At 37.1% G+C, this 12,247-nt stretch overlaps 2 protein-coding genes across 4 annotated transcripts; one reads left to right on the top strand and one right to left on the bottom strand.

The window, feature by feature from the left end:
* Positions 1-3,570: 3,570 nt before the first annotated feature.
* Positions 3,571-7,992, top strand: LOC130749851 (putative E3 ubiquitin-protein ligase XBAT31). The gene is made up of 8 exons (XM_057603213.1): positions 3,571-4,020; positions 4,499-4,558; positions 4,676-4,747; positions 5,028-5,149; positions 5,241-5,381; positions 5,472-5,579; positions 6,235-6,499; positions 7,257-7,992. The coding sequence occupies exons 1-8, from the start codon at positions 3,808-3,810 to the stop codon at positions 7,626-7,628; spliced, it is 1,353 nt and encodes a 450-aa protein (XP_057459196.1). The 5' UTR covers positions 3,571-3,807; the 3' UTR covers positions 7,629-7,992.
* A 492-nt stretch (positions 7,993-8,484) lies between these two features.
* Positions 8,485-12,247, bottom strand: LOC130749852 (uncharacterized protein At3g17950-like). 3 transcript variants are annotated; one of them, XM_057603214.1, is made up of 4 exons: positions 12,016-12,247; positions 11,656-11,745; positions 11,240-11,392; positions 8,485-9,099 (listed from the first exon to the last, which is right to left on the bottom strand). In XM_057603214.1, exons 2-4 carry the CDS (start codon positions 11,668-11,670, stop codon positions 8,644-8,646), a joined length of 624 nt encoding a protein of 207 aa, XP_057459197.1. In that variant the 5' UTR covers positions 11,671-11,745; positions 12,016-12,247; the 3' UTR covers positions 8,485-8,643. The 3 variants fall into 3 exon arrangements, with proteins under 3 accessions (XP_057459197.1, XP_057459199.1, XP_057459198.1); XM_057603216.1 differs by having other exon boundaries at positions 11,656-11,740; XM_057603215.1 differs by lacking the exon at positions 12,016-12,247 and having other exon boundaries at positions 11,558-11,666.

Genomic DNA, 12,247 nt, shown 5'->3' with positions numbered 1-12,247 from the left:
GCTTGCGTGCCCATAAGGGCCCAATTAAAAGGAGAATCCCGAGAATAAATTCACGGGGATCATGAAAATTGGACGAGCTTTTCTCTGCGATGATTCTTTTGCCATCACGCATTGGTGTTTGTAGCTGCTTATTTTTAAGGGGGGGGGGGGGGGGGGGGGTTTGAGGGAAAGAGAAGGGAACGATGGAAAAAGGAGACAAGGTAGGGTAGAGACTTGTCATTGGAGACAAGTGTTGCCAGAGTGAGAGAGTGAGAGCACGAAGGTAGGGGCAAAGGAAAATAAAAGAGGATGAGGGTGTTGGAGAAGAAAGGAATGAATTGAGATATGGTTAATGGTCAAATTAGTCTCTAAGTTTGTAAGCGAGTATGATTTTAGTCAATCTGAGAAAAAATGACATTTAGTGACGGTAAAAAACCGCCAGTAATTGTGAAAATGACCGCCACTAAATGACATTTCTCCTCAAAGGGACTAAAATCAAATTCGGTTACAAACTCAATGACTAATTTGACCATTAACCCATTTGGATGTAATGAGATATTCTCGTCATTGGTTCACCAAATCTTGACCGTTCAAATATTTTGGGCTTAAATATGTTTGAGGTCTCCTTGTAAGAGGAATCAAATTAGATCTCTAAGAAAAAAAATCTTTAAAGTGGTGTTCTCTCTCTCTCTCTCTCTCTCATTAAGATTGGCAATAGAGGAGACATTCCAACGACGACAACGCTCCTGTGAGGTGGCCCTCGAAGCGGCGGACAAAGGCCAGAGCAACCAAAGAGATGAAGACATGGAACCTACCTTAATGCCAAAAAAATATCAACTAGGGGATCGAAGAGGTGAGGATTTGATCCTGGGCACGAGGTTGATGGAGGTTGAGGTAGATGACAGTGGTGTTTGAAGTTCTGTAATAGGGGGTTTCGATTGGTTGGGGTTTTGGTGCCTGGACCGATGAGGTGTTGGTCGATCCCGATTATGCCTTTTGGAGATGTCTTGGAAAGTCAAATTCAAATTTAAATAGAATAAAATCCAATTTTCAATAGCATTATTACATTTATTTACCTGTGATGAAAAGTTCGACCCATGATGTGACACCATGGGTTCGGTGGAAACCACCCAAGTTTAAGGCATTTTTGGCAGTGACTGCACCCATCACAACCTTGCTCCGAAATTTCGAGCATGTTTTAACATGGTGGATAGGAAAGGGAAATCACTCATAAGTTCGAAGATAATAGAAGAAACTCCTAAATTTTGATTCGCGAAAATTAAAATCCATCCTAAAGCAATGAAATTATTAAAGGCCGAAGTGTACCTATCGCAAGTAGTAATAGAAGAAAGGAGGTTTTCTTTTGGCTTAATTCCATTTTGAGCCCCTGATCTTTCAAAAATAAGCGATCGGGGCCCCCCGTGTTTAAACGTAGCGGTCAGGCACCCCAGTGTTTAAAAAACGTGCGTTCCAAGCCCTTCTGTTAAGTACCGTTTGTTTGACCAAACGGAGCCAGTGACGTGACGTTTTTTTTTCATTCTTAATTCCACTCTGGGCCCCTGATCTTTAAAAAATGAGCGATCGCCCCCCTCCCCCCCGGTGACTTGACCAAAATGAGCGATGACCAAACGGAGCCACTTTGGGCCCCTGATCTTTAAACGTAGCGGTCAGGCACCCCAACGTTTCAAAAACGTGCGTTCCAAGCCCTTTTGTTAAGTGACGTCACTGACTCCGTTTGGTCAAACAAACGACACTTTACAGAAGGGCTTGGAACGCACGTTTTTGAGACATTGGGGTGCCTGACCGCTACGTTTAAACACGGGGGCCCCGATCACTCATTTTTAAAAGATCAGGGGCCCAAAGTGGAATTAAGCCTTTTCTTTTTTATCGGCCAACATAAGAGATGAGGTGGCTTGCTAGTATGGAAAAGAAACGTGGAAATTCCCATAAATAAAACTGGATCAGTCACGCGATGGAGGAAATGAAATAATCTCAACCATTGCTTTTTAATGAAATGGAGGATGGGGATGATGAGTAACTCTCAAAACTTACTCCTAAAGTAAGTGGATCCCTTCTCTTTCTTTTTACGATAAAATAATAATGTGATCTTTATTTCTCTCTTTGTAACAATGTAAGTGTAATTTCACATATTTCAATGAATGAATGGAAAATAGAATGTGTAGTGTTAAATTAAACATGTATCAATGTAAAATTCAACAGAATCAAAGAACACATTAAGTTCAGAGAGTTTGTTTGGTTGAAGGTTTAGTATTCATGTTAAACCTCCATAAGCAAATAAGCTACAACATGAAACTTCTCCATTAACGTGCTTTGGAGGGTATATCCAACATCTCCAATTTCCAAACATGCACTAGTTTTTTAGGATAGACACAAACATTAGTGTTTTTTTTTTTAAAATTCACATACATTAGCTTTTTTTTTTATATGGTAATGCTCCAAATTTCATCCAAACGGATAGCCATCCTCAATCCAAACGTTACAAGTTCCCTAGCTATAAGCTAGTTTATACATAAAATCAGCTGCTCTATTATAATTACGTTTCACATACATTAGGATTTTTTGAAAGGCACATACATTAGTTTAACTTTCGCTGTCTGCGTGTATACATCATGCACATACCTGAAATGTATCCACCAATTTGGCAAATTGATGTATCCAATCCATCAACCTTTTTCTTTTTCCACAAAACGCGTATCACAAATGGATAGAAAATACACTCTGAATTGGCCTAACAACCACATCCTTCTCCGGTTGGGTCCATGCACATCATAAAATAACTAAATGCTAAACAATCTCTAATCAACTTGTTATTTATTTTCCAAATAAAATCAGAAAACACACTATGCCTTAGTGTGCTGATGGTGAGGTGAGAAATAAATTACACAAATATTAATTTCAAAATATCTTAATTAAGACAAAATAAAATAAAAAATAGCACCCAAAATGTTCGAACGAAACATTAACCCCAAATCTTTCTTGTTTTTTAAAGGAACTGCTATAAAAATGCATATATAATAAAATGATTGACGTAACTACATATTTCCTAGATATTTTTTAGACCACCTCTTCATCATTTTAAGTGCGTATAAAAAGGGAGGTGAAAATAGATGAGAGATGTGAGAATAACAATTACACAATATTTAATAGCGGTTATCAGCTTTCACAAATTAATGTAGTTTCCTAATGTATTTTCACAATCAACAGCTATGAGACTAATCATCTCGAGCATATTAAAAATGTATGCTTTACCTAATAAATTATTCTCTATTTTAATTAGAACTTGCTCTTACATGTGTCGATTATTAAAAAAAAATTACATTAGTCTAGTACTCCGACAATACTTTGACTATTTCTCCATGCAAAATCATGCCGTGTAAACTTTAAACTATCTTTGCTTAAAATCAATTTTGACTGCAGAAAGATGACATATATATTTAAAAAAACATATACTTTAGAAATTTGAACAAAATATCTAAATATAAATTACTCTATTCAATCTTATTTTACTTAAAAATATCTAACATAGCTGAAAGATTTAAAAATTCGATCTAGTTGGCTACTAGTTGCCAATGTGTAAAGTGTGAACTTTCAATCCTCAGTCTCGGTCAGCCTGCCCGGAATCGCGGCGGGCAGGTTCAAACACCGAGAAGAACCCGCTCCAATTTTCCATTTACATAACTGTCTATTCATTCAATCTGTTCCCTTGAACCAACCAAGTTCCTTCCACGGCGGCGCGTGAGGTAGTTACCGGCCATCTCTCCCGGCGCGTGCGGTAGTTACCGATCATCATCCACGCCGGAGAGGACTATGGGTCAGAGCATGAGTTGCGTGATGCTGCAGCATCATCAGCAGAATCAGCACCGGCATCGGCGTCAGAGTGCTCTGTTTGATGCCGTTGCCAATGGTGAGTTGGAGGTGGTGGAGGCTATGGCGGAGGAAGATGTCACTGTTTTGGAGCACACTCTTGGTCGTTCCAGGCTCTCTCCGCTTCATGTAGCAGCTGTCAACGGACGGATCGAGGTGCTTGTTGTTGCTCAATTTAGATGTCAAATTGTTGATGAAATTAATGAGAATAATTGATTTGATTGATTTAGATTCAGTGCGTATTTGGAAACTGTTGTTGAATTTGATTGATTCTAAAGCTAAAATCAATTATAGGAAGAGCTTGTGTGAGTAGTTTCTTGGTTGACACAGTTGATTCTTAGAAAAATAAGCTGATCCTATTGGTATTTGGGAATTCAGTAGGTTTTAACGTTTAAGGGATAAGGGATTTTGGAAGAAGCTGCTAGGAAGTGATTCTGAGAAGTGATTTTTAAATGATTTATAGCTTATTTGGATCAACTTTTCTTTCTTTCATGACCAATTCTCAAGCATTGGAGTTACTAATGAAAGTTTCTTTTGAGAATTGAGGTTTTAAGATTGATTGTTTGGTTGATGAAACTTACTTTGTTCCTTCCTGCATTTGTCTTACTCTTATGTTGATGGACTCTTTGGTTAGGTACTTTCCATGTTGTTAGACCGGAATGTTAAAGTCGATGTCTTGAATCGCCATAAACAGGTATGTCACTGTTTTCACGTGCTTTTCTAGTTGGAAAAGGAAAACCTTTCGTGTAGTTTGCACACTTGGCTGTATTTTTTTCTTTTTTGCTGATTTTGTCCCTTTTTTTGTCTGAAGACACCATTAATGTTGGCTGTGATTCATGGAAGAACCGGTTGCGTGGAAAAGCTCATTGACGCCGGAGCTAACGTATGTTTATCTTTGTTCTGTTGTTTATTTCTAACCCACACTTGATTCATTTCAAGGGGAAGAAGAAAGAAACTTACATTGTGAAAAAATATTTACAAATCGGCTGTGAATAAAATAATAAGATTAAATAGTTTCGTCCTTTAAAGATTAGGCTTGGTCATAATAGAAGTGGGCGAAAAGTTCCCTGATGTGGCAATGGAAGAAAAAAAGTTTTACTTTCATTCTTGTCTCACTCATACAGAGGATTGATGTGGTATCTGCTTATATGGTATTGTTTCAGATCTTGATGTTTGATTCTTTACGCCGAAGAACCTGCTTGCACTATGCTGCTTATTTTGGCCATTTAGATTGCCTTAAGGCTATTCTTTCCGCTGCTCATTCCACACCTGTTGCAGATTCTTGGTTAGACTTTCTTTAATAGCTCTCATGTATGGATGAAAGTAGGGACAAACTCGAATGGTACTGATTCCAAGTTGTTCTATGGTATTGTTAGGGGATTTGCTAGATTTGTGAACATAAGAGATGGAAATGGTGCAACCCCTCTGCACCTGGCTGCTCGTCAAAGACGGCATGAATGTCTTCATTCCCTATTAGATAATGGGGCTCTTGTATGTGCTTCAACCGGTGGATATGGGTAAGTAATTGTGTTGGAGGTTATATTAGTTTGTCTTAGATGAATATTGGTGCTTTTTTCCGTTTGGATTGATCGAGGCACCTTCTGCAGTTTCCCCGGGAGCACACCACTTCATATGGCTGCTCGTGGTGGTTCCGTTGACTGTGTGCGAATGCTGCTTGCTTGGGGAGCAGAGAGGCTTCAATTAGATTCCTCTGGGTAAGTAAATCTATGCTCAACTCTTTTGGAAACCAGTCTGTGTAAATTACCATCCATGTCAAATTATCAGTAAATATATTAAATATTCAAATGGTGTACAAATTTCACTTCATGCATAACAAGAAGGAATAAAGTAACTGATAGACTTCATAAGATTTTCTAATTGTTTGATACTGTATGCAATTCGATTTACTGGTTAAGAAATAACTTACGTATTTCACACTTTAAAACATAACTTTATTAACTGAAGAAACTGATAGAGAAATTCAATACTTAAGTTTATGTATCATTTGAAGAAGGTTGAGATTATCAGTGCTTAATCTCTATATTGTACATACAAAGCTCTTAAAATAATAACTTGGCGGGAAAAACGCTCATTGACAGTGGTTCAATATTTCACTTTAAGTAGTAATAGGCCGCATTTTAGAAGCTTTGGTGTTTTACTATTTTTTGTGTTGGTGTGATATTCACATCTCAAATATTTGCTGATTGAATACTCAGGTTCTGTTTTCACTACTTTCATTTATGTACTAAATAGAGACTGAATTTTTTTGTTCTTTCCTTTGCACAAATCTTAGAATTTCCTTGAATTTATAGTCACCAACAGAAACTCTGCAGACTTGGTTTTAAATCTTGTGGAAATGATTTCTTGCAGGAGAATACCATTCACAGTTGCTCTGAAGCGCAAGAACAGGGCATGTGCTGCCCTGCTTGACCCCTCATCAGCGGCACCACTTGTTTGGCCATCTCCATTGAAGTTTATCAGTGAGCTCAATCAGGAGGCCAAGACCTTACTGGAGAATGCCTTACTAGAAGCCAACAGGGAGAGGGAAAAGGTCCTACTAAAGCATGCTGACATACCTACATCTCCACTACATTCTGAAGGAAAAGATGATGATGATATTGTCTCTGACTCTGAGGTACAACATCTTCCTTTTTTGATTGTTTTAGACCTCTGAAATTTTACCTTAATATGTGGTTTGGTTATAATATTGTAATTTGGTACAGCCCTAGACAATATTCTTTGGGTCACATGAAAATTAGCCAATACTATAGCATCTATAAGTGCAATGTAATCTTTGAACATTTTTTGTTATTAAATGCATTTTATATCTGCCGGTCAATTTTGTGCTCTTGGCACTTGTTATTGCCCAAAAGTACCCAGGAAATTGTTGTTAGTCAGGCTCACTCATGGATAACTCTTACTTTTGGATCTTGATTCTAGGTTTTCCAAAGGTCTGGTATAATTCATTTGTCAATACTAGAAAATCTTTCGCTTATGCATGGATGGTTAGAGCCTGTTAGAACTTAGAATGCATTAATCATCATACTATAATATAATATTATGTTTTTAAATGTAAAAACATTTATATGCATTCACCAAACAACTCAAGCTTTTGAAATAGTTAATTTAGATGACATGATATCAGAGTGGAGAATTTGATCCTTATTGCTCATATTCTTCTAATGGTCGGTTTGTGTGTGCATCGCTTCAAGTGCTAAAGGCTCTTACATGAGAGGATGTGTTAGATAGTAGATACAAAACCATTCATTTTATTTTACCCAATAACTTAAATTTTCTGGGAAGTTGGTCCATGATAGTGATGCCTGAGCATGATCTAGAATTTTCACTAAAATTATAAATCGCTTATTTTCTGTTTATGTCTGCTTACATAGGAGAGCAATATGGATTTATGCTGTATATGCTTTGACCAAGTGTGCACAATTGAGGTCAAACCTTGTGGCCATCAAATGTGTGCTCATTGCACTCTAGCACTATGTTGTCTCAAGAAGCCTGATCCTTCAACTGGTTGCACACCGGGACCAGTTTGTCCATTTTGCCGAGGTGCCATTCTTCAGTTAATAGTTCCCACGATCAAGAATAGCAGTGATACAGAAGTTGAATCCAACCCAACAAAACCAAGGAGATCAAGAAAATCAAATTTCAGTGAGGGTAGCAGCAGCTTCAAGAGCTTGTCAGCCATTGGATCATTTGGAAGGATTACTGGTCGCAATTCAGGAAAGATCGATGATGCTGAAAAGCAATGAGAGGGGTTTGTTGAACCTTAGTAATTGCTGGTGGTTTCTTTGCTTCAAAGACAGAAGGAAACTGTAACATCAGTGGTGGTTCTACACTAGCTAGCTAAAGCAGTATGCCATTTGAATTCATTTTTGCCCCGTTGTTCGAAGGATCACTAAGATCATGTGTGACAATAGGTGTGCTAGATTTTTAAATAGTCTGTTCGAGTCTTTGTAATCTCCAATTGTCAGTTGGTTGGACTTCTGGCTGATATTTGTGTTCTTATATTACCAATTTATCAAGTATAGTATACTGTATACACAACATGAAGGTATTACCCTTGTGGGGATAAGAAAAGGTTTCACCTGATTTAAATGTTGATGCTTATTTGTACTTCTTGGGTTTCTCTTTCATCCAAAGCAATGAACATTTGATGAAAAGTTGCTTGGCTTTTATTCAACTCATCCATTTTATCATTTTGTCTGGATTCATACTCAACCAATTTTTTTGGATCATCATTCATATGCAGCCTGTAACTACTAACTAGTCAAATTGTTCAACTGAAGAATTGGAATTTCAGAGTTCTAGTTTGATAGTGAGGAGCTTTTGCCTGACTTGAGAGATGTGCTTGCTAGGGGAGATAAGATGGAAAGATCATAATTGTTCATCATCAAAAAATGTAATAGTAGGCAGATAAATCACTAGCATGTGATAATTGTCGCTAGAGAAAGGAGGGAAAGGTTAGTCAATATCCTACATTTTGTATTACTTTTGTCTTGGGCATTCATTTATCAATTTTGGAAAAGGAACTGCGTTCCCAGCTTTATATTATATTTCCATTGTTCTGAACTGAATTCATCAGTTGAATTGAAACTGCAAAGCTGATTTGGTATAGAACATAGTGCAAAATAGAATTTCCAAACTTGAAACTTAATGAGCAAACAAGAGAGGAAAGTTGAGGATATGAAGTAACAACCAAGGAACTCAATGGCCTCTGGATATAATGTAAAAGAAATGAGTAACAAAGGGTCTTCATTAATTGATTTATCCGCACAAACAAGAGAAGACTACAGGTGTTCCATATCCATTGCTTTGCTCCGATGTTTGATTTGGCTCTCTTTCACCGTCTTTAGCCATTGCTGATGAACTAGGAGCAACTTGGCCACCGACAAATAGAGAATTCCATTCTCGAAATGGGGAGAAATCATTAGGTCCATAAATGGATGCACATTGGTTCCTTCTGTAAGCACTTGCAGCTCTTCTCTCTGCCATAAGGTACTGACCAAGAGAGGGAGCATCATTCTCAATCACTGCATCAGTTGTTAGCTTTGAACAGAGTGAAAACAACCACGGCTTCATCAGCTTGTGGTTCTTTTTGTTGTCCTTTGAGGGTTCCACCTCTCTTCCCCTGGTTGATCTCCTTGAGAGTTGTAGGAGGCTGGAACCACCAAGGAGGCTTCCAAGTGTGATGCTCTTCTCACGGAAGAATGACCCAGTTGACTAAACCAAGCCATATCAAGTTAGCAAAATGGCTCAATTAAACAGCTATGAACATGCATGATCTCATCTAAATTTTCAATTGAAATTAGCATTGTGCAACTCTTTTATTAGAATTAGATGCCATTTGGATAAGGAGTAAAAACATTTATTGTAGCTTATCTATTAGGATCAACACTGAATAAGCCGAGAAGTGTACATTTGGAAAAACAACTTAATTAAGCACTTATGGTCATAAACGCTTATTCATAAACTATTTTAAGATTTTTTAAAAATAAGGTGAAAATAAGTTATAAATTAGCATAAATTATTTTTCCTCTAAGTTTTTTTTTTTTTCTGAAAGAGAAATGATATATATGTATATAGATTAGACACAATCTTGGAAGAGATTGTAATGTACAAAGACTCAACAAGAGCGTGGGTTGAACAAAACCTCATACCACGAAAGATAAAACGCCTTAAAACCCAAAAAACCGGGAAAACAACTCAAAGATGGACAAAGCCAAACCTCGCAACCGAAAAACCAGACAAACACATGGAAACAAACCCATCAGCAAAATAACCCGAGCACAAACAGCCCCAGAACCTAGAGACTTAGGACAGGCACCAACCAACCACTGAGAGGGGATCTCCATCGAGGACCGAAAAGCAATGACGAGAGTCACACAATCTCAAAACAACTTATGGGTAAGTCATAAACTATTTACATAAGCTCTCTAAAATACTTACGTATACGCGTATGCTATCAGATAAACTCATAAACTCAAAGCTCTTTCGAACAAGGTGTAAGTGCAAATGTGCAATTTAATTTGCATGCAACTAACATGTTCTTATTCCAAAAGAATCAAGACAAAATGTTGCTCAGGTAATGTTCTCTCTATTTTTTTTTTCGGTGTAGAATGTTCTATCTATTTAATTTGCTTTACAATATGATTTTGCTTATGTCATGCTCTTGAAGGTCTGTTTTCTACTCATGGAACTAAGCATTATTTCAATTGAGTCAATGATCATGTTCTTTCAAGCATGATGGGCTAGGCCATGCTTTGGACCCCACGGGAATCAATCAACAATGGAAGCATGAAAGAGATTTAGAATCCAAAAGAGACGCCAAGAGAAAGAGACAGACAAGAAGATAGGTTATGCTTTATGGTCGTGTTCATTATATGAAGTTTCCTTTCCTTTTCCTATTCAGTTCTCCTTTGGACTCATTCAAAGGCTAGAAAGTTTCATCTTAATGGTTGAAACTGGTTTGAAAAAGTAAAGAATCTATCTCCAATTTAAAGGCATGTTTGGTTTAACATTTAAATTTTTCACAATCACTTCTTTCCCCTTTTAAGCTACTGTATGTAGCTTCTCTGAGAATTATTTCTCCTCATAATGTGAAAATCTACTGAACTTACAAACATACACTAAGACAGGCATCTATACCATTCTTTATCTTTTCCTTTTCTTTTCTTTTCATTATTACTATCATTATTATGCATTTGATAACATAAAAAAAAATGCCCTGTTCTCTATAGTTTTGGGTTGACTAAATAACAGAAAAAAAAGGTGGTGATGAGAATTGCAACTCCCATCTTATATCAATGATCTATCAAAATAATAGTCACTCTTTTATGCCAAAAAAGCCAAATCATGGTATGCAAGTATGCACAATATTTGAGCAATCACTATTTCTGTGACTATATATATGATCACTTCAATCAAAAGCTACATTTTTTAGCTTCCACCCAAACTTGCTTCCAGAATCAAATTTGATTTTACTTTATTGCAACTAAACATGCTGACATAGCAAAATCAAGTTTAGTTTACAAGGCCTAATTCATGTTTGGATACAATGTGGAAAAGCTCGGAAAGTTAAAATAACGATGGATGAAAGCAACTTCTCTTAACTTCTAGGGTTGTTCATCATGATTTGATTTTTGCTTCGCAGTGGTTTTATGTCCAAACATACACATACTTTTGGGAGCTTAAATGTTCTCTCAAACATACTAAATACCCAAAACACTTGGTCACATGTTGTGATATCAACAAAAGCAAAAGGATGACGAGAGAAATGCATAGAGAAAGCATAAAAACAAAGCAAGCCTAGCAAACTTACATATTTTGTTATAAAACTTTTGTGTTGAAACAAAATACCAACCTGTGTATCAAGATCTGAGGAAGAATCGATTGAATAATGGGTTGGAGAATCAGTGAGCAGAGTGCTGAAGGAGATTGACCCAGAGAATTCACCATTTCTTAACAACCCTATTCTAGCATTGGATAATCTCAGCCCCAAAGGCCACCCTTCTTCCTGCATTGATAAACCCCAAATTAAACCACCCAAGCAAACAGCATTTTATTTTTTTTGAATAATGTATTATAATAAATAAATTTCCAAACAACCCCATTTTATGAAATGAGAGAGAGAGAGAGAGAGAGAGAGAGAGAGAGAGAGAGAGAGAGATGAAGATTATACCTGTTGTTGAGCCATTGAGTGAAGTGAAATGAATGGTGCAGAATTGAAACACTAGAGAGAGAGAGAGAGAGAGAGAGAGAGAGAGATGAAGATTATACCTGTTGTTGAGCCATTGAGTGAAGTGAAATGAATGGTGCAGAATTGAAACACTAGGAAGAGTACTCTCTATCTCCAGAGAAGTGACTTCACTTGAGTTGAGAGAATAAAAGGATAAAGAAAAAGAAGAAAACTGTCAGTGGCAGAGATTGTATCCTCTGACCAAGGCAATACCAAAAATGGGAAGATATTCATCAATTGCACATAAGGAACAAAACAAAAGGAATGTGATGTAGCAACAAAATGTGAGCATGGAACAATAGATATGGACGTAAGAGCTTTTCATTTTGCAATTTAACTGCATTGTCTCTATCTATCTGTTAGTCAAAAATGAAAGAGAGAGAGTGAGAGTGACTTGTTACCAGCTTTTTCTGCAGCATTGGCTGGGAGCTTGATTTGGGTGACACAACAGACAGTGGCAGCAGTGTCGAAGTCGGAATAATTTCTGTGATAAACAGAATGCATAGGATGGGTCAAAAGAATATATCAGGACATGGAAACTTTTTTTTTTATATTATTTTTTTACTTAAATATGTAGTATTTTTTTCTCATTAGCCGTTGCATGAGATAAAACCTCGTTTTATCCGTCCTGTC

Source organism: Lotus japonicus, chromosome 3 (genome assembly GCF_012489685.1).
Source record: "Lotus japonicus ecotype B-129 chromosome 3, LjGifu_v1.2".
Taxonomy (NCBI): domain Eukaryota; kingdom Viridiplantae; phylum Streptophyta; class Magnoliopsida; order Fabales; family Fabaceae; genus Lotus; species Lotus japonicus.
The sequence above is the reverse complement of the archived record's forward strand: the minus strand, read 5'-3'. Positions and strand labels throughout refer to the sequence as shown.

Excerpts from the sequence above, each read along its gene's own strand:
- LOC130749851 (XM_057603213.1), top strand. The coding sequence starts at position 3,808 with ATGGGTCAGAGCATGAGTTGCGTGATGCTGCAGCATCATCAGCAGAAT. Across the intron at positions 4,021-4,498 it reads CTGTCAACGGACGGATCGAG|GTACTTTCCATGTTGTTAGA; the intron begins GTGCTTGTTGTT and ends CTCTTTGGTTAG. Across the intron at positions 5,580-6,234 it reads CTTCAATTAGATTCCTCTGG|GAGAATACCATTCACAGTTG; the intron begins GTAAGTAAATCT and ends GATTTCTTGCAG.
- LOC130749852 (XM_057603214.1), bottom strand. Across the intron at positions 9,100-11,239 it reads CCTCAGATCTTGATACACAG|TCAACTGGGTCATTCTTCCG; the intron begins GTTGGTATTTTG and ends GGCTTGGTTTAG.